The sequence below is a fragment of the Bos mutus genome, chromosome 22, assembly GCF_027580195.1.
Source record: "Bos mutus isolate GX-2022 chromosome 22, NWIPB_WYAK_1.1, whole genome shotgun sequence".
NCBI lineage: Eukaryota > Metazoa > Chordata > Mammalia > Artiodactyla > Bovidae > Bos > Bos mutus.
Window position 1 is genome coordinate 61,280,232 of NC_091638.1, and position 20,650 is coordinate 61,300,881.

The window sequence follows — 20,650 nt, forward strand, 5'->3', positions numbered from 1 at the left end:
GCCTCTGAACCCTCAGGGACTGCAGACCATGCGGGACTCCACCGCCTGTGCGGTGGGGACTACGGACCCTGCCTCACCAGACAGCGGAGGCCAGGCAGCCAAGGCCGGGTGGAGGGTCTGCATCCTTAGCCTCCCCCGGCCCTGCTAGGACTCCCCACCCCAAGTCAGTGCCCTGAGGGGCCTGGGTCCCCAGCCTGCTCGGTTCCCGCGGCGGCCACAACACACACAGATCCGGAAATGGAAAACAGTCTGTATTTCACACATTAGTCCCTCTGTCTCAGAAAAGGGCGTGCTGGCTGCAAGCCCGGCCTATAGCAGGTCGTAGAAATAGTCCAGGCCTTGCCCGAGCTCCCAGATGGACAGCCCCACGCCCAGCTCCTGGGCCAGCTCCAGCCGCTCCTGCAAGGACTGAGGTGGGGGGAGTGTTGGCCCGGCCGCCCCGGCCCTGAGGCTGCTGCCCGTGGCCACCTCACCGGGGGCCGCCCCACCCGCAGCCTCAGTCCCGGCCCCGAGGCTGCTGCCTGCGGCCGCCTCACCGGGGGCCGACCCACCCGCAGCCTCAGTCCCGGCCCCGAGGCTGCTGCCCGCAGCCGCCTCACCGGGGGCCGCCCCCACCCGCAGCCTCAGCCCCGCACCCACCTTCAGCGTCGGATAGAAGACGACGTGCCTCCCGCCGCGGCTTCTGCAAGAGAGCAGACCCAGATCGTCCGTCCACAGTGGCCTCGGCTCCTCCTGGCCCCGCCCTGCCAGCCCAGGGCACAGGTTCGTGCCCCGCACCGACGGGACCACCCCGTGGGCCTTCCCTGACACTCACTTCTTGTACTCGAAGAAGTGCTCTGCGGCCTGGCTGTCCCACACGACCTGGGGCCGGTGGTCCTTCAGTGTCTGGATGTACCTGGGGGAGATGGAGTGTGGGTGCAGGGCCCTCCCCACCCACCCAGATGGGTGTGGGTGCCCGCTGCCGTCACAGCAGCTGGGGGCTAACCGGGGCATTCTCCAGACCACCCCTGGTGGGCCAAGGAATGCCAGCGACAGCAGGCGGGGTGGGAAGGCCACGTGGGGTGGCCTGGGCATGCTGAAATGCCAGGAAGCAGGGCACTGGGGGTCTCCAACGCTCGGGCCAGGGCTGTGGGGGCAGGGGACGGGGCCCCGACAGAGGCTGCTCAGATGTGGGGGCCGGGGCACTGCCCTGACCCGACAGCACCATGGGCAGAGCAGTGTGGGCGAGCCCGCAGTGTGGGCACAGTGCCAGGCGGGTGGCACAGGCGGTGCTCCTGGGCCCAACCTGGTGGAGGACAGGCGAGCAAGCCCTGGGGGCAGCCTCGGCTCCGCATGCCCCCCTTCCCAAGGAAACAGCGGTATCCGGGCCCTCTGGGGAGCCAGGCTGTCCTCCCTACCCCCTTGCTGTGGACGCGGCTGCCCCAGGCCCGCGGTGGGCCTGGTCTCACTGCCAGAAGCCACTGGTTTCAGACCCGCCCCCAACACACATGAAGACAGGCTGGTCTCCAGGGTGCTGCGTGGCCAGGACAGCGGGGGTCTGCAGCCCACACTGAGTCTCCCTGGCCGGCAGCTGGCACCCAGATGGGCTGGGGGGCAGGTGCGGCCGGCCCACCCCTGGGCCTGGGGCTGCTGTGTGCTTTGGGCTGGACCACGGACGCCAGTGGGGCATTGGGAGTCAGGGCTGCACAGAGCAGTGGGGAACCCACGGCAGCGGCAGAGGATGTGGGGCTCCCCAAGGGGTTTGGGCCAGGACCCAGGACGCCTACCACACCAGGTCCAACTGTCCAAAATGATGGCATCATCCTTAACCAAAGCCACGCTCCTGGAATCACAGGGATCACTTGCTGCTTTGGACCCGTCTGCCCTGGGGCTAAGGAGATGTGGGACGTGCGGTGGGGTGGGTGTTTCTGAGCCCCCGAGTCCTGTCCTGGGTCAGGGACAGATGCTGCTGGGCAGGTGGCTCCAGGCCCTCGGGTTTGGGGAGCCCTGGCCACGCACTCCTCACAGAGCTGCCTGCTGGAGCCGGGGAGCTGTGGGGGCAGCTGAGGCTGCACTCTGTTGGGGTCAGTTCCTCACCCCGGAGGCTGAGGCCTATGCCAGGGCTGGAGCCATTTAGGACCCCACGCTCACCGGGGTGGGAGGTGGAGGAGCAGGGAGTGAGCACCCTGGGTGGGGACAACCAAACAGAGCGCTGCGGAGGGAGAGCACGGCCACGGCGCCCGCGGAGGGAGAGCACGGCCCGCGGAGGGAGAGCACGGCCACGGCGGCCCAGGCGCAGAGGCGGGGGCGGGGGGCAAGGCTGAATGAGGAAAAGGTACACATGGGGCCTGAGCGGTCCCTGAGCCAAAGCGGAAGGCCTCGGCCACAGGCCGCCTGACCCATCTCTACGAAACGTCCCGTTGAGGCAAGTCACAGGCGAATCCCAGGTCAGCGGCCACAGGGGGCGAGGGAGCTGCCGGGACCCGGCAATAGAGAAGGTGGCTGCGTAGCCTGACAAGGTTCTGAACGTTGCTGAATCAGGCGCTTTGCCACAGCGGACCTTACAGCGTGTGAAAGACATCTCCCCACTCAAAAGGTTCAGGCAATGGCAAAGAGAATCATACACGAAGACACAGCAGACAGGTCGGAGGAGGATTCTGGGCCTGGAGACGAACTGCACAGCCCCCCTCTCTGGGCGAGCAAGCAGAGAGCAGGCTGAAGGGGGCCGTCAGGGCAGTAGGGGAAAACCAGCCCAGGGTGGGCTTCCCGCCTCCCACTGGGGCCTGGGCGCCCTGCGCTCTCTGCCATGGTCCCCGCAGGACTGAAAGGACCTGCCCCGGAGGGCACTGCCTCCGAACTGCTGAGGACCCGGCCGGGTGCGTGGAAGGGGCAGGGTCCCCTGCTGCAGGCCCACGTAGGGAGTCTGGTGGGCACCGCCATGGGTGATGCGAGGCGGCGCCCTTCCCCCATCCCACCTCCCAGGACCTACAGGCAGTGTACACGGAAGACCTCACGTCACCTACAGGCAGCACAACCCCCGTGGGCCCCCTGGAGTGCCCCTGAGGGGAGAGCCAGCAGGGACCGCGATGAAGGGTCAAGGTGCACGGGGAGGCTCTGGGCACAGTGAGGGCAGGACACTCAGGCACTCAGGGAGGATGGCGAAACCCAGGGGCCAGCAGGGGAGAGGGTCTCAGCACAGAATGCGGCGCAATGATGGGAAAGACCAGAGCCGCGGGAGCCGCCAGCCCCATCCAGGGCAGCGCAAGACCCCGGGGCAGGACGGCCCAAGCCCCGTAAGCTTGACCCCGGGCCCCCTGGCCCGTGAGTGGTGGGGGGGAGTGTTGCCGGGCACGGCCCAGCCCTGGGCCGGTCTGGCTGTGTCCTGCTGGGGCTGGCTCTCATGGAGGTCCTGGTGGGCCTCTGAACAGGGGCAGCAGAGCCCAGTCTGGGGGCTGCCGGGGGGTGGGTAACCACTTGGCCTGGGGGCGTTCAGGGGGCTGGCCAGGCACCCTGACCACCAGGGCAGTGCAACAGCCTCCCAGAGCGGGGGCTCAGCAACCATGGCGATCCCCACATCAGCACCCAGACATGTGGGGCACCCCGAGTCTGCATGTGGGGCGCCCCAACCTCTCAAGAGTTTTACAGCCACTCCACCTCCTCGAGGGCAGGAAGCGATGAGGCCGTGGGGCGATGGGGCCTCAAGTCACCTGGGGTGGAGAGCAGAGGCAGTGGTCAGAGGATCCAGAGAGTGCAGACTGCCTCCCCACCGCCCCCTCCCACCGAGGCAGGCAGAGGCCATGAGACCCCCCCACCCTCTGGCTGGCAGAGCCAGCCTCCCACCCCCGCTGGAGGTGCTGGCTCTGTGTGAGGAGCAGATGGTGAGGCACTGATTGCCCACCGTCCCTGGAGGGGACACCTGCCACACACGGCCAGATCAGCGCTGGGGAGGCGGAGCTGGGAGGGCGGGTGGTCCTGGGACAGGCCGGCCTGGGCTGCTGTCAGGGCAGCAGGGTGCCAGGCCCCGGGCTCACTGTCCCCACACCTGCTGGTTGCCCGCTGAGGGCTCCTGGGGGTCCAGTGAGGAGTGCGGCCTGGTGGGCTGCGACTCTGGGGCTCTGGGCCTGTGAACACGCCCACCCCCTGCAGAGGCAGCCTGCCCGCCCCCAGAGACAGGCCTCCATCTGGGGCCTCACTAAGCCCTCCCATCTGGCTCCCCAGACATGGCCTGAGGGGGGCTGCTCCCTGCCCTGCAGAGGCTCCGCCTGTCCCCAGAGCCCCCACGTGGGTCAGCCCCCTGCACGTCGGGGGATGGTCTGGAAGAAATCTCCTCTGCCATGGGCAGAGGAGATCAGAGCAACCCAGGGCCAGCCCCTGCCCGAGGATCCCCTAGGGCACAGGCAGCAGATGGCTGGCTAGGGCCCTAGGGAGGAGGAGACAGCGGTGGGGTCACCGGGTCGAGGGAGGGGCTCTGGACAGGCTCTGCTGGGCCTCCAGCGGCCGAGGGGGGAGGAACGGAGCCCCGGGCCTGGTCTCCCCGCCGGACCGCCTTGCTGAGCCATGGGATGCCCCACGGGACGGCTGAGGCTGAGAAGACGGTGCTGGGCAAGGTTCCTCAGAAGCACCCCCTGCCCACGGCCCCTCAGAAACCCACACGACTCCTCAGAACAGTGGTCAACCCCACCTGGGCCTCCTTCAGCCTCTCCCTAGCGTAAGTGCCCTTGGCAAGACCCGAGTGGGCACCCTGAGGTCAAGGGAAGCGGGTGGCATCCTCTGGAGTCTGCGCCCTCTGGGGTCTGTGCAGGGTGGTCCCTGACACGCCCCTGGGCCTGGGAACCCTCTGCCCCACCCCCACAGGCCTCCCTCCCTGTTCCACCTCTGGGCGGGGTGGGGGACCCCTCCGCTGGGTAACCCCAGCAAGCCCTGGGCAGAGCCGTCCTGTCCAGATTCCCTCCCACGGTGCTCCCCCAGCAGCTGGAGGCCCTCCCAGGCCTCAGCACAGCCGACCCTGGGGACTCGCCTGGGGCGGGGGCCAGGAAACGGGTGCCCCACCCCACCGGGACTCCTGAGACCAGCCAAGGGCCAACCCAGCGAGTGGCCTGTCCCTCCGCAGGGCGGCCCTGAGGGAGTAGAGCGGGACGGGCTGAGGCCAGCTGGCAGGCGGCCGGCGCTCAGGTGCTGCTGGGCTGCGTGCTGAGTCCCCAGGGCCAGCGGGCCAGCATGCTCCTTGCCCACGGGGAGCAGCAACTGGCACACACACTCGGGTCACTGGCCTCGGGACCGTCCTCCTCACGGGACAGCTCACAGCGTTCGGGGCCAAGACGGCTCACAGCGTAAGGGCAGCGGGCTGGGGGTGCACGGCCGGGTGAGACGCGCGTGTGGCCGGAGCACAGGCCCCGGAGAGCTGCTCGGCGACACGGAGGGGACAGGGCTGCCCGCCTGGCAGCACCACACACGCACTCGGCGTCCCAGACAAACCCCCAGACGAGAGCTACCGGGACACGTGGGAGGGAGAGGCCCTGAGTAAGACACGGCCGGGAAATGGGGTGCCGGCTTGGAGAGCAAGAGACACAGAGACAGAGCCTCCAGGACAGAGTGAGGGCTCCCGGGAGTGGGAGAGACAGACCGGCCCGACACATGCCTGCTCGCGGGCCTGGAAAAGGAGGAGAGAGGGAGGTGAGGAACCGGCTACGTCCTTCCCAAACACGGCAGAAAGGATAAGCCCAAGGTTTAAAAAGCTCAACAAGAACCAGGTGCAAAGAACATAAACAAGTCTCCGTGAAAGCGTGTGGTTATTGCGGTGCGGTGGGCGCTGGGCGGGGATGAGTGTGGGGCAACCACACGGGGCGAGCAGCTGGTGGGACGGCACGCCCGGGCGGATGGCGCGGCAACGGCTTCAGAGCCCAGCACACACAGCCCACACGGAGCGGGAGCACGACCACGCGGCCGGGAACACAAAGGGCTCTCCGGGCCACAGCACAGAACGCGGGGTGGCAGGCCGCCTGCACTGTGTCGAGGACGCTCCCGCCGACATGGGGCGAGAGGGGGGGCCGGGATGGCGCCCGCAGACAGCTGGCCTGAGGTCAGACCCTGCCCGGCCTCCTCCCCACTGCAGCCTCTCACCTCCCACAATGAGGGTGCCGCGGGAGATGGGGCCACCAGCTCACCTGGCCCCGATGATGGGCTCACGGGCATCCTTGGAGGCCGAGTAGTCCATGCCGTAGAAGTTGAGCCCCAGCAGGATCTTGCTCCGCCACTTGGACTTGGGGTCCAGGACCTGGACGCAGGCTCGCACCCAGGGCAGCGGCGCGTTGGGGCCGGCTCTGCAGGGTCGGGGAGGAGTGGGTTTCAGCACCGGGCCGAGGCCTCGGGCGCCCGGGTTGAGGCAGGAGTCCACGCACACCACGGCAAGGACGGCAGCAGATGGACGGCCCCGCTGGACCTGTGCTGGGCGTCTGCGTCGCCCAGGACCCTCAGGCGGCAGAGCGCTCAGGGGAGGCCCTGGAGGGCTGGGGCAGCAGCGTGACCCCCGACACAGGAACACCTTCTCCGGGGCGTGGAGGTGGGCCCAGCACCTGGCATGGGGCAGCCAGGGCCGGGAGACGTGGAGGGACACCCCGGGATGGCATTCCCATGGGGTGGCCAGGTGCCCTACGTCACCCCAAAACAAGAAGGTCGCCCAACACAAGGCTGACTTTGGGCTCTGGGAGAAGAGACTGGGCCCTTCGAGATTCTGGAGCTGAGAGCTGACCGCGGGTCACAGCCTGAGCAGGCTGGCGGGAGGCGGGACCGCACCCGGGCATCCAGTGGGCAGGCCTGCCGGGGGCTAGGCCCCCACGTGCCGAGCGAGAGCGCGTGGGCCCCAAGCCCCACTCACGGCTGTGCTGTGGAGTAGTCGTAGGTCATGAGGCTGAAGCCATCCAGCACGGGTGCCAGCTGCTCAAACTCCGTGTTCGTGAACATGCCCAGCTTGTTGGTCCTGCAAAAAGACGGCATGGTTTCCGTGCCCACCTCCTGGTCACAGCCTCTCCCCAGCTGACCTGGGCTCAGCGGAGGACGGGGCATGCCGGCCAGGGGCTCCCAGCTCAGGCCCCTTCTGCCCCTGCTCCAGGAAGACACTTCAGTCTCTTTACCTGGAGGGGAGCAGCACTCGGGTGCACAGGGTGGCCCGCAGCTGGGTCAGGGCTCCGTGGAGAACCCCCACTCCTGCCCAGGCCCCAGAGACCTCTCTCACATGGGCACGGGCAGCCTAGGCCCGCCCACTTCCACTCAGCCTCAGGCACGGCGCCCTCCCTCTGGAGGCCTCAGGTCTGGGCAGGTGGGGGCCCCGGGGGCTGTCTGTAGGACACAGCCGACTGCCAGCCATCTGCTCTGCTGTAGCAGCCTTTACGACCCTGCTTTGTCCCTGGGTGGGGCGTAGTGGGCTCTGCGTCCCCCCTACAGTGTGAGCAGAGAAAACAATCCCTCCTCTAGGCCAGCGCCTCCAGTTCCTGGGCAGGGGCGGTCCACCATGTGGACCTCAGCCTCAGTCACTAGTTCCACGGGGTCCAGGCAACCCTAAGATACCCCATCGCCAGGCTACCCCCAAGCCCACTGAGCAAAGGCCACCCCCCCTGAGCCTTTGGAGGGAGGGGCCTGGAGGCCTGACCCAGGCCTCCCAGAGACACCAGGCTCCTGGGGACGGGGGCCAGGAGAGCCCCAGGGGTCACAGGCGAGACCCCCTGACGAGCACTGACTGTGGCCAGGAGCACGGGACGCAGTTGGGAACCAGACACTTCCACCGGGTGGTGGCAGCCACAGGCCCGGGGCTGCACTCCAGACCACCCCGCTCAGCTGGGAGGAGCCGGGCAGTTTGAACCCCACACCAGCCCCATGTTTCAGGCCAGGCTCCCCGCCCCATCCCGGCCCCTACGGCCACATGACACTGTGAAGCCACAACCCCCAGGGCGAGATGCCGCCTACTGGGCTGGACACCCAAGCCCTGCCCCAAACCAGTCCTCTGCAGGCCGAGCGTCCTCAGGACCAGCGCAGACCATGCACATCCCTGGCCCTGCCACTGACCACAGGCGGGGCATCCCCTGGCCCACGGACACCGCCTGCAGAGCCCTGCCCACGGTGGCCCAGCGGGCGAGGGGGTGGGCCCGCTGTCGGCGCCCCCCCACCGCCCCCATGGGCCCGCCCCAGGGCCTCCTGCCCACAGCCAGCCTATGTGATAGAGCAGAACCGCGCCTGCAGGTCCGGGCCGTCCCACTGTCAGCAACGGCTCCTCCCCTCCGGTGTGGACCTCTGCCACCTGCACCCGCTGTGTCCAGGGGTGACCCCTGCCCACGGCCCCGCTGAGCCTCCACGGTCTGGCCCCAGGCCACCCCTGGAGCTCAGGAGACGTCAATGGGGGTCAGCCTGGGCAGGGGTGTCCCTCCCGGGGAAGGACCCTCACCCACCCCCTTCCCGTGGTGACCCTAAACCCAGGGGTGACTGGAGGACAGCTAAATGCAGCACCCGTCAAGGGGACACCTGTCCATGAGGACACGAGCTCACTGCGGGGAAGGTCCTGGAAAGGCAGTCAGTCCACCATGCTCCAGGGCTCTGGGAGCTCGATTCTCAGAAGAGACAGCCTGAGGGGTGGAGGCGAGGACTGACTCAGGGCCCTCCTAGAGCCAGGGTGGCCCAGAGCTCTCATTCAGCCCGCTGACTGGTGCTGGGCCATCGGTGAGGGCCAAGCTGAGGCCTCGGGAGCAGGGCTCAAGGTCAGGATGGCCACCCGTGCCAACAGCCCCCAAATGGGAGGAGAAGACACAGGCCACAGCAGCAAAAGGCTGCCACGCAGATACCCCCTGGGCTGCTGTTCCCACGGGCAGCAGTGCAGCCTCTGTGAAGCGACTGACGCTGCAGAAAGGCCAGAAGATCTGTTTACAGCTCACTGGTTCCTCTGCGGGGCTGCTGTCCCGAAGTGCGGGTGGAGAAGGGCAAAGCCAACAAGACAAACCTCGGCCACTGAGGCCTCTGGAGGAAGGGAGGCTTGCTCGCCAGTGCAAGGGTGCAGCCAGGCTGTGTCCCTGAGACATGGCCTGGGCCAGGAGAGGTGGCCGTGCCCAGGGCCCCTGCCGTCAGCCCGGCCACACGGGCCATGGCCCCTGCCCCGACTCTCCTCTCGCTGCTACCCGAGGGTGCGTCCTCCCCGGTGACTGCCCAGAGAAGGGACCCAGGCTGGAAGGCTGCTCCCCACCCCGTCCTGAGCCCACTGCCCTTGGAGGCCAGGCCTAGAGGTCAGCCCCTCCAGGGGCGTCAGGCCCGCTCACCCTCCCCCACACCCTCTAGCACACGGGGGTCTGCCCTGCACACCTATCAGCATGAGGGGCCTGCAAGGGGGCCGGTCCCACCCGTGACCCAGGCCCTCCCTGGGCCAGAGGAGCCTGTCTCCACGGATGGCCCCGACGCCAATCACCAAGGTCAACTGGGGCTCCACGTCCCGAGCCACAGGCGCTGCACTTGCAGCTGAGCCCACGGACCACGCGGTGTCCACTGCCCCGGCCCTTCCAGGCCAGGGCCCCCATCCTGGAGGACCTCTGGTCCCTCACACACGTGTGTCCCACGCGTCAGCACGCACTCAGAAGCGTAGGAGGTGACACCTGGGGCCGAGGGCCCTCCTGCAGGCCGCAGACCACAGCCAAAGTTTCTGGGGACATGTGGAGACGCCACGGGGTGGGAGCATCAGGCGCAGGAGGGCAGCCACCCAGGGTGGCTGCAGCCTCTTCTGTCAGGCCAGGCTGCGCGGGTCCAGAGGCCACCCACCCCGTCCCACACACTGGCCCGAGCTCTGCAGCGAGCCGATGACTGGCCCCTCTGGGTCCTCACCACCTCTCTGCTCAGCCCTCGGCCCTAGGTTACCACCTGGGCCTCCTCCGTGCCCAGTGTGGGCTGGATGGCTGTCAGGCCACAGTGCTGACAGCTGGCACCGGGCCCAGCTCCGTCTCAGGGCTGGGGTGGCAGAAGCAGCTGGGCTGAGTGGCAGGAGGCCTGGCCTGAGGCAGCTCCGTGAGAACGTGCCGACAGGGTCCCCCACACGGGCAGTAGCCGGCGTGACCAGGCCGGGGCTGGGTGGGGGCCAGGAAGGGCCTCCTGGACGAGCAGGCACAGCACTTACCCCGGGGCGACGGCGGGCGGGATGACCAGGAAGACCAGCAGCCGGGCCTGGTGCAGCGCCTCGGCCATGTGGGTGAGCAGATGAATGAGCCCCCTGCAGAGAAGCGGAGCACAGGTCAGGGGCAGCGGCGCTGGGCAACGCCCGGGCCACCCTCCACCCACCCTGGCCTCACAGCCCCCGCTGTAGCCCATACTCCAGACCCCGGCCCCCGAAGCGTGGGGGCGGAACAGGGAGGGGGCCGTGCGGCGCCCCGTCACCTCTGAACCCTGCCGGACACGCAGCCACGCAGGGGTGAGGAAGGAGCCTGCGACTCTGGGGTGCTGCGGGCAGGGGTGCCCCGGAGGCGCCTGGGGATGAGGGTGCGGGGCAGCTCCGCCGATGGGCCTCGTGCAGGGACCTGACCTCCCGCCCCCTTGGCAGTCACCCCACCCCAAGCAGTCGCCGACACGGAGCCCCGCCTTCCCCAGCCCCAGGAGGGTCAACCAAGCGCTCCTGGACCCAAGGAGCAGCATCTCCGAGGCACAGCCTCACAGCTCCTCCGGTCGTGAGGGCGAGGGGCGTGGTGGCATCTCAGGTCTGCTGGGAGCACGGACCACGCAGAGGCTGGCTCAGCCCCCAGGGGCCGCCCTGCCGGGAAGGAAGGTCTTGGGCCAGCTCTGGGCTGGGTCCACTCTGGCCTGGCCCCACACTGCCTGGGAGGGTGTGGGCCCGGTGACTGACCTGGGTCCTTCCCCACAGCCCCTCAGGAACCACCTCGGTCTAGAGAAGTGGCGAGTGCCCCTGCCCGGCGTGGGCAGGTGGGGGGCTGTGCGCCCCTGGTCCCGCTCAGCTCGAGCCAGTCTACATAGCCCAAGGCCGTGCAGGGCACAGCTGCGGCCACCCTGCGGAGGCGGGCATGGGGCAGCCTCTCAGTCTCCTCGGGCCCACCCTGAGAGAGAGGATCCCAGGGCCAAGGAGACACCGCTCTGGCTGTGGCTGTGGGGTCAGGGATGCCCCTGGGGAGCACACGGCTGCAGAACCCAGCTCAGCCCCTCCCTGAGGCCGGGAGCTGGCACACCACCTGTGCCCTCAGCACCCATAACCGTCAGTGCCTGCCCGGCTTTGGGGACCACCCGGTGGCTGAGTCTCTAAGAGGAGGTGGTCTTGTGGCCCAGGGGCAGTGCCTGCCCAGCGGGGGTCTGCTGGGACGAGTTCCCCAGGGCTTCCCGAGGCCACCCACCCGCTGGCCTACCGGCGTGAACGCAGAAGACAAGTGTCTTACAACAGCCGGGCAGCCCCTACTCACTCCTATGCAGCAGGCTGTCCCGGGAGGGGCCTGGGGACCTGCCACCCAGGGCCGGACAAGGTGCATCGCCCGCATCACATGCCCAGGGAGCCGGGTCCAGAGCCATCCGCCAGGCTGGCCAGCCCCGCCCCCGCCCCGCCGCCTGCCTGCTGTGCGCACCCTCCTGAGCCGCCCGGACGAGGCCGGCTCCCCCAGCCCCTCTCAGGCGTTCTCGGCAGGGCCACCACTCAGCAGGGACGGAGGCAGAGCCCAGGGGTGGCAAGATCGTCTCTCAACCAAAGGCCACCACAGGGGCCACCAAAGCACAGTGGGGTGTTGGCTCCCGACACAGGGGCCCCCTGCCCTCAGCTGGACTCAGCCACCGTTCTCCACCCATTCTCCTTCTCAACTCCAGCCTTGGGGCGCCCCCAGGGCGGAAGCACCACGGTGGGGAGTGTGGTCGGCGCAGAGAGAAGCAGGAACCATGGTGAGGCCTGCATCAGGCTGCCTCCACTCCCAGGCAGAGCCCGGCAAGCTGGGCTCCAGCCGCAGCTTCCTGGGGTCTCAGGCAGGAGTCTTGGCCCCCACATGACCCCTCGAGAATACTCTCCTGCTACACTAATAGGCCCGAGGGCCCGCGGATGCCACCTCCGAGCAGGCGGAGAGCAGCCCGCAGCTGCAAGAGGGATGGCGGGGGGGAACCCTGCCGGAGTGGGGGGCCCCTGGGCTGGAGGCATGGAGCAGCGGGGCTCGGGTGCAGGGTGGCCACGGTTGCAGCGGCTGCAGGCCCCCATGCCCGGCGCGCTCCTCCTCCTGTGGGGCTGACCCCCTGGGCCTGATGGAACCAGGGCAGTGGCTGCCGGAGGGGACCTGCCTTCCCGGTCACCCTGGCTGAGGGGGGTCTGGCTGTGGGCCTCAGGGGAGGGGGGACCTCTTCGGGGCTAGACAGCCCCCCAGCTGGCTGAGGCAGGGCTGAGGCTGGACGGCAGGCTCTTCTCCCAGAGGAGCCCGTGGCCATTTGCCCGCAGGCGCCCCGACCCCGCTCGGCTGTCTCCTGGCCAAGGCCCCGAGGGCTCTGTCAGGCTCGCCCCAGCAGTGCTTAGCCGGGCACCCACCCGCAGCCGCTCCCAGACTCCTTGGAGCCGCTCTCTGACCTCCTCGGGGTGCCACCCCAGCACCAGCACAGACTGTGGGAAGACGGCCCTCCCTCCAGATGAGGTCCCTTCATGTCCGGCCTCAGCCTCTTCCTGACACTGGCAGCTGGGAAGGACACGCGCATGCCCCACGCCCCGCACGCTGCCCAGGCCCACTCACGCGTGCTTCTGGACCAGCAGCTGGTTCCAGACCTCCACTACCAGGCCGTCAAAGTGCTGGCTCTGAAAGGACAGGGGCAGGTGGGCAGGGCTCCAGGAGGAGGGGGCACAGGCAAAGCCAGCCCCGGCTTCCCCCTCCTGACTGTGGGCCCAGGGGCAGAGAAGCTGCAGCTCTCGGTCCCGGCCACTCACGTGACTCCCCCAAACACCGCCCCCGGGGCCCCGAGGGCTCTCCCTGCCCTGCAGCCCGGCACTGGCCCAGGCAGTGTGTCCCCCGGGAGGGCAGCCCCTGCGCCCGAGACGCACGTGGTCAGGAGGGAGCCCCGGGCGTCACCTTGGCCACCTGGACGACGGTCCTGCTGAGCTCCTCGATCTCGTCCTCGTTGTCCAGGACGCTGTCAAAGTCCTCGTACGTCCAGTCCTCGAACCGGAGACGAGGCACTGGGGGCAGACGCGCAGACCATGACCCTCCTGGGCTAGCCCGGCCCAAGGCGGGTCCTTGGCCTCCAGAGCAGAATGACCACTACCAGCGGCCGGGGCGGGCACCCGGTGCCAAGTGGCCTGCGGAGGGAGGGGCGTGGGCAGCGCTAGGGATGCAGACACTGGCCCTTTCCTCCCTCACCCACCAAGTCCCCGAGCGTCCAGACCCTGGCTCATCCAGCTCCTCGTTGCCCGGCTCTCACTGGACCGTCCCCTACCAGCTCCCCGTGAAATGAACTGCAGGTCCTCTCCCAGCCCCGGCCTCCTCCCCAGGCCCCAGCGTACTTGGCCACGTGGCCCTCCTTCACCAGCCATGAGCTCTAGGATGGGCAGGGCAAGGTGAGCGCCACCCCTGGGCACGGCCCCCAGCAGAGCTCCATGAACCCTCAAGGGTGAATGGAGAGATGGGAGGGCAAGACCACAGGGGAAGGGGCTGGACTTGGTGGGCTGACCAAGGCAGGTAGCAGGGCCACTGGGGTCCGGCTGGGTCGAGGCCACGAATGCTGGGCTGGGGCGGCCTCATTTCTGAGCAGTCCAAAGAGACACATGCTGAGCATGCTAGGCGGCGCGGCCTGAGCAAGCAGGTAGGTGTGAAGGCCCCGGCCCTCCCCTACCTAGCACGCTCCACGACCTCCACCCGCTGGGGTGCGGCCTAAGGGCCCACAGGCCTGACCCTGTGGACTCACCTACGCGCAGGCCCTTGGCTTGTTTCCTGACTGCCCGCAGCCACCCTGTGGGACGTGGAGAGGACACTCAGCGTGGGGGTACAGCCCCTCCCCTGCCCCCGGACCTGACCTCCCCCAGGAGGAGCACGGAAGAGAGGCGGCAGGGAACCTGGGGTCCTGCGCTGGCCCCTGCCCTGCAGGGCAGCCAGGGCTGGGGCATGTGGCCGCACCAGGGCCCCCACCCCGCGGGGCCCGGCCCGTCTCTCAGAGCTGAGGGCACCAGAGAGCAGGAGCGGACGCTGCCCAGCTGCCCTTGGGCCCACACCCCTCCACCCCCGGTGTCGGGGAGCCCCGCTTTTGGCCAACGTGTCCTCTCTCTGAAAACAAAGGGGAAAATACCCGAGTAAACTCAGGTGCAAAGCACGGCTGTCAGGACAGCCAGACCCCCGCCTCCTCCACAGATCCTCCCCCGGGACACCGTGTACACACCGCGGAGGCAAACGGGGATGCAGCTGAACGCCAGGCAGGCGTGACACTCACGTACTCACACCAGACTCACTCATCTTCACACACACACACTCGCTCGCTCACTCACTCTCCCAGACCCCAGACGGGCACAGACAAGCGACGGGTCGGAACCTTGGTCCACATCGTCCAGGCCCGTGACCTCGAACATCTCGCGGCCATGCCTCCTCAGCTGCAGCCACACGGGGGCGACGTGGGTGAACTTGCCTCCGAAGATCTTGGCGACATCGTACCCGTGTCGGTTCCACTGGCAGAGAGAGGAGAACCAGTGAGCCTACTGGCAGCGGGGGCCAGAGGGCAGGGGACCACCTCCAGGCGGGGTTCCGCAGGGCCGCCCGCCTCGTGTGCAGCAGAACTCTGCCGCCATCCTCGTCACTTTGCTGGGAGGCATCACTCCCACCGCTCCCTCGGGTTAGAGCGGCCTGGGGAGGTGAGAATGCAGACCCGAGCAGCCACCCTGCCTTCAGGGTCTGCCATCCAGCCCCCGGGCCCGGCCTACCGGCGTGATGTAGCCCAGGACATCCCCAGCGAAGTGCTTCTTGTGGGCCTTCGCCGAGCAGTAGCTGCGGTGCTCAAGGACGACGTCCTCAGCCCTGAGGTCTGTCACCACCAGACCCCGCTCCTGGGCGGGCTTGCCCGAAACCTGAGTCTGAGACAGGAAGGTGGGGAGGACACCGTCAGGGCACGTCCCCAGGCTGAGCCCTGGGGCCGCAGCATCCTTTCAATCAGGAGGGACCCCGTCCCAGAATCAGCGCTGCTGACCAGGAGCCCGCAGGGCAAGGCCGTCAGGCGGGGTGGACAGTCCCTGAAGACTCACCCTGCCTCCCGAGGCCCTCCCGGAAACCGGCACAGCCACAGCCACACCTGGCAGAGCTCGACTAACTCGCCCCGTGAAGCAGGGAGGAACACAGGGGTTGAGGGAGGCAGCAGGCGAGGTGAGGGGGAACCCGGGGGCACGGGCAGAGACGCGAGCCCAGCGGGGGCAGGCCTGCCCTCGGGCCCCAGCACCAGAAGCTGCTCCCTCTGAGGCCGGCCGGCCGGAGCCCCGAGGAGCACGGTGCTGTCCGCCCAGAGGTGAAGCTCCCGGCTTGCAGTCGGCTCCCAGCCCCCAGTGGGAAAGGAGGCGTGATGGTCAGCCCTCTGGCGAGTCCCCAGACCACCTACCTTCTCCTGCAGCGTCTTCGAGGCGGCCTTTTTGGCGTCTGACTTCGACAGCGTGGCATGCACAGAGCTGCAGGCCAGAGTGAGCCACAGCATGCCGAGGAGCACCCGCATGCTGGGCGGGTCACAGCAGGGCCCAACCTCAGGGTCCAGGGGGCTGCAGAGAGACAGAGCCCATGGAGACCCCGGCAGGTGGGTGTTCCCCCTGCCTCCTGGGGCTCTGGTCCTGACGGAGCCTGGAGCCTCCCAGCACTAGGCTGAGCACCGAGCCAGCCCTGAAGGCTGGAGTCCAGAGGCCAGCATCGCTGGGCTCCAGCTCCCCCAGACGCCCCGAAAGGGCCTTCCCTGCTGCAGGCCGGGAGCCGTCCCACTGCCTCAGGGCTGCCCAATCACAGCCGGGGCTGACTGAGCAAAGCTTGGCCTCCACCCCCCACAAGCACAGAGATATTCTGGCTATCAGCTACTGGCTTGAGTATAAAACCACGGAGCTGTGGAGAGGACTAGAAAAAAACATGCCCGTGTAGGTAAACCTGGGGTGGGAGCTGGACAGGGGGATGCTTTTCCCCCTAAATCAGCATCAGTAGAAGTTACCAGGGAAACGTCTACACTTTACTACATAAAAACATGACCCTATCATTTAGGAAACAAAAAACTGGGTTAAAGAAGTAAACGCAAAACAATAAAATACTTGACGATGAACTTCTACCCCATATCTATAGATGACATAAAAAAAATCCGTACAAATTAAAAAAAAAAAAAAAAGATACTCCAATAAGAAAAAGAAAAATCACACTGTATAACACACAGAGACACCCCATAACACACAGACCCCCTCAGGCCCCAGAAACAGCACCTCAGCTCTTGGCTTCACCGGCAACCAAAGGAATGGACGCTGAGATGAGCCAGCAGCGCCACCCCCACCGCCTCCCCGCCGCGAGGACTGAGAGTGACGCGACCTCAAGGGCGGCTTCACCCCCGGAGCTGTTCCTGGGAATTCAAGTTCAGGTGACTGCCTGGTCACAAGTCCTGTGCTTTCCAATCTGTGTTTCCTTTTTTCTTTTTAAAAATTCCACTCTGGGGGACTTATTGTCTACATGGGAAAAGCTTTAAGACGCTCACTGCAGCTGTTCAAACCCCACGCTCCCACACGCTGGCATCCTGAGGGCACCGTGGTGCTCACACCCCCCGTACAAATGGCACAACGTGCACACGCCAAGCACGACCCTGTCTTTACTGAGTCTGACGAGCGCACCCACAGCGGGGGGGAGGGGACGCCAGGCACACGCGCAGGCTGCTGGAGTCCAGTCGCTCTGTCCTCCCTGGGCTTCCCCACCGGACTCTCAGCCCACCGGCACCACCACCCTGACCCCGCCTCCACGTCCTTCTCTCTGGGGACAGCTGGGCAACATGCGGGGCCAGGCCACGTGCACTCCTTGTTGAGGTTTTGAGGTAGTCGGTGTGAGAGCCTGTAGGTCAACGGTGTCTTAGTCTCGGCAGCACGTCCCCTCTCAGTCTGACCAAGGTCCAGCTGGTCCAGAGGAGACCCCACAGGCAACCCAGGCCCTTGCTCGTTGGGTGGACATCCCTGGGGACACCAGAGCCCTGGCCAGGCAGGGTGCCCTATCAAGAGCCAGCAGAGCCAGGCCTGTGTGGGTGCCTGGGGCCTCCACCACCACGACCTCCTAGCTTGGAGCTCACTCCCCTCAAACCTCCCCCTCAGCCTACAGTCCTGCACAGACGGCACGCGCCTGGTCTGGGCTGCCACTCCCTGGGGCCTGCAGGACAGGGCCTGGGTCGGGGAGCCTAGGAGCCTCCCCCATCCCCTCGCCCCCAGGCAGAGAGGCACCCACGGCTGATCAGGTGCTCTTGAGGGGAAGTGGGAAAGGATATGGAGACTCAGGCCTGATTTGCCACCCTGTGTCCCCTCCTCTCCCTCCCGGCCATCAGATCCATCCAGGACGGCAGCCACCCAGGCCCAACCCTGGCCCTGTGGCACCATGCCCGGGGGCCTGGGCTCCTCCTCAGCCTCGGCCTGGGGGTGGGGTTCTCCCTTGGCAGGGCTGACTGTGCCTGCTGAGCTGCAAGGGGCCAACCCTGCAGGGCACCGCGTCTTCAGCCCTGTCGCCTCAGGCCTCTCATGCCTGCGGGCTCCTCCCTGGCCCCAGGGTGGAGGTCAGGGCCCCCAAGGATGGAGCAGGAAGAGAAATAAAGCAGGACCTGGTCCCCTAGGACCCACTCAGCCGTCACCTGGAGGCACATTCTGTGGCCCTTCCCAGCCTCTGCCCACGGCTGGCTGGTCTGCCTGCTGTCACGCCCGCGTTGAGACCCCTCTGCCCACGGCTGGCTGGTCTGCCTGCTGTCGCGCCCGCGCTGAGACCCCTCTGCCCACCATCTGCCTGCCCTAGGACCCGTGCTTTCACACCACGGGAGAGAAGAAAGAGGAAAGGGTGGCAGTGGGGCTATCTGGAGGAAGGAAGATGGGCCCTGCTGGCTTCTGCACCTGGTGCGAGCGGGCTGGCATGGCCACAGACCCCTGCAACTCTGTGCCCGCTGGGCCAGCTCTGGAGTGCGGCTCCACAGCACTGGGGAAGCACTGACATGCCAGCTGCTCACACGTGCAGGGCTGCTCTCCAATGGCCGTGGAACTTTCCCGATGGCCTGCCTGACTGGGTAGTGGGGACATGTTGGCTGTGATGTGAAAGGTGTCCCTGGGGGCTTGTCAGTGCGTCTGAAAGCCAACTCTCCCATCACACTCTCCACAGAGCTCAGCGCGCACAAGCGTCCCAAGCGTGCATGTGTCTTGAGTGCACAGGCAGCAAACAGCTGATCGGTGCTGACCCTGCTCTGGGATGCACTCTCACGTTCTCCGTTTCCTTCTTCAAAAACCAATTTTAATCCAGCCAACTTGTCTCTGCTCAGCAATGTGCAGTTCGAGAGATGCTGACCGCTGCGCACTGAGTGATCATCACACCCAGCGGGACCCAGAGCCGACTGTCCCGTGAACAGAACGGTTTCGTCCCCATAGCTCGGGTAGTGTCCATCAGATTCTCGTCGGTGGGCACAAATTTGGGGGCCAACTCTGTTCCTGCAGGGAGGGCCGAGGGTGCGCTTGGAAATGGATGCAGTGTAAGAGCAGAAGCCCAGCTCTGGCGGAGGGACACTTGCGACTCTGGGGTGCCGTCCACAGGGCGGGTCGCAGGTACCGTCGTGTTCCCTCGGCGAAGACAGAGGAAGCCCAGGACAGCCTGCTGGGCGCAGGGGGAGCAGGCCCGCCGCCCGCCCACCAGCCCGTCGCCCCGGCCTCTGGCCTCGGCTCTCGGCGGCGCCCTCCAGCGCGAAAAGGCCGCCCGCCCCAGGGCTGCGGCGGACGCCGAGAGACAGCCAAGGAGCGCGGCCCCTCGCGCGCCGCCGCCCCGCGTCCGTCACACCCACTCACACCCCCTCACTACCTCACACACAACCGCTCGCACAGCCTCTAGTCCACACTCGCCGTTCTCCTTCGCGCCGCGCCTCCGGCTTCCACACGCACCGCCCGCAGGCTCGCTCCGCGGAGGAGAACCGCGGCCACGGGGCGGGGCGCGGACGCCAGCCCGGCCGCCGCCGCGGCGCTCACCTGCATGTCCCGGAGACGCGCCGGCCCTTGGAGTCGGCCGGAAGACCCCCGCGAACGCCACCGGAAGTCCCGCCTCTGAACGCCCGAGCGCCGCCGCTAGCCCGCCACGCCAGCTTCCGGGCCTCCGCCAGGCAAGGCACGCTGGAGGCGGGGCCGGGCCGAAGAGGGGGCCTGGTGACAGGCCAGGGTGGGACGCGGCGGGGGAACGGGGGGCGGGGCCGGGGGGTGTGCCAAGGGGAGGAGCCTGGACTGGGAGGGGCGGGGCGAGGTTGAGGGGCGGGACTTAGGGGCGGAGCCTTGCGGACTGGGTGGGGCTAACTCTCGGGCTAGGGGAGGCCGAGGGCAGGCCGAGAGCAGGCCGAGGGGCGGGCCGGGCCGAGGGGCGGGCCATGGAAGAGGGCGGAGAGGAAGGGCCCGCGCCGAGGCGGCCGGTTGGAGACGCGAACGCCGGGAGATCCTGGGGCTGTCGCGCGCGCCGACCGCCACCTTCCGCGGGCTCCGGGTTCTCCTGGGAACCTTACGCTCGCGCTCGAGAGGTGGCTCAGAGGTCTGGGCCCCGGTGAGCGCACGTCCGGCGGAGGACCGGGCTCCGGGGGCGCCGTGTGCGCGGCGACCACGTGGGTGACCGCTAGGGAGCGCCGTGGGCTCGAGGGCGTCTGCCCGGCCAGGCCGGCGGCCAGGAGGACAGCGCAGGCCCGACCTCCCCACACTTACGCGTTCTCTCCTGGGTGCGGGAATCGCCTCCCCAGACTTTCCTCCCACCGTCTGGTGGCCGCCCCCCAAACTGGCCCTCCTCTGTCAGCCCCTACGTCTCCCTGGGTGGGCGCTTCTTACTTAGTCTTTGGTTTTGGTCGTCATTTGGAGACCCGTGGTGCCCACAGCACTGTCTAGAGTAGGGACACATGCTCCAGACCCTCTGGATGGCCCCTGGACATCGTAAACCCCAGGAATCCTAGAGTCAGCGCTGTCTCTGTCCCTGCCTCTGGGAAGGGCGGCACTTCTCACGTGGATCCTACAAAGCTGGAACCCTCCAGAGGCTAACAGTAACCGCCCCACCCCACCCCCAATCTCAGCTCCCAGCAAGTCAGTGCGCCTCTGGAACAGACACAGTCGCAAGCAATTTTGGTCCTGGAGCATTCGCCACCTGATACAAGCTGGCGGACGCCGGCCATCCAGAGCTGTTCCCAGCAGTTTCCTCCAGAAAACCACACAGCCCATCCTGCTGGGCCAGCCCTGATACCCGCCCCACGGCTGTTTCCCCATTTCTGTTCAGGAGGCTTCTCCCTGAACTGAACTTTGTTCTCTTTATTCCTACTCAGATTTTCTTCTTTCTCTTCCTCCTATTCCTGCCAGCTGACCCCCACGGTCTTCCCAGGGGATGGGGGCTGGCGAGTGTGCCTAAGGCATGTCACATACCAACCGTCAAGTGTCTTAAGAGAATCTCAGCCAAATGTTAGCATTTACAGATTAAGTGAAATCTGAACACATTGGGTTGTTCATGTTTCTGGA

General features: G+C 67.3%; 1 protein-coding gene across 2 annotated transcripts; it reads right to left on the reverse strand.

Annotated features, from left to right (window-relative positions):
• Positions 1-219: 219 nt before the first annotated feature.
• CHID1 (chitinase domain containing 1) lies at positions 220-19,271 on the reverse strand. 2 transcript variants are annotated; one of them, XM_070359669.1, is made up of 13 exons: positions 19,142-19,271; positions 15,532-15,685; positions 14,867-15,016; positions 14,482-14,614; positions 13,864-13,908; positions 13,032-13,138; positions 12,699-12,760; positions 10,121-10,213; positions 6,854-6,955; positions 6,144-6,299; positions 815-895; positions 640-682; positions 220-408 (listed from the first exon to the last, which is right to left on the reverse strand). In XM_070359669.1, the coding sequence occupies exons 2-13, from the start codon at positions 15,640-15,642 to the stop codon at positions 310-312; spliced, it is 1,182 nt and encodes a 393-aa protein (XP_070215770.1). In that variant the 5' UTR covers positions 15,643-15,685; positions 19,142-19,271; the 3' UTR covers positions 220-309. The 2 variants fall into 2 exon arrangements, with proteins under 2 accessions (XP_070215770.1, XP_070215771.1); XM_070359670.1 differs by lacking the exon at positions 19,142-19,271 and adding an exon at positions 18,978-19,135.
• Positions 19,272-20,650: the final 1,379 nt, after the last annotated feature.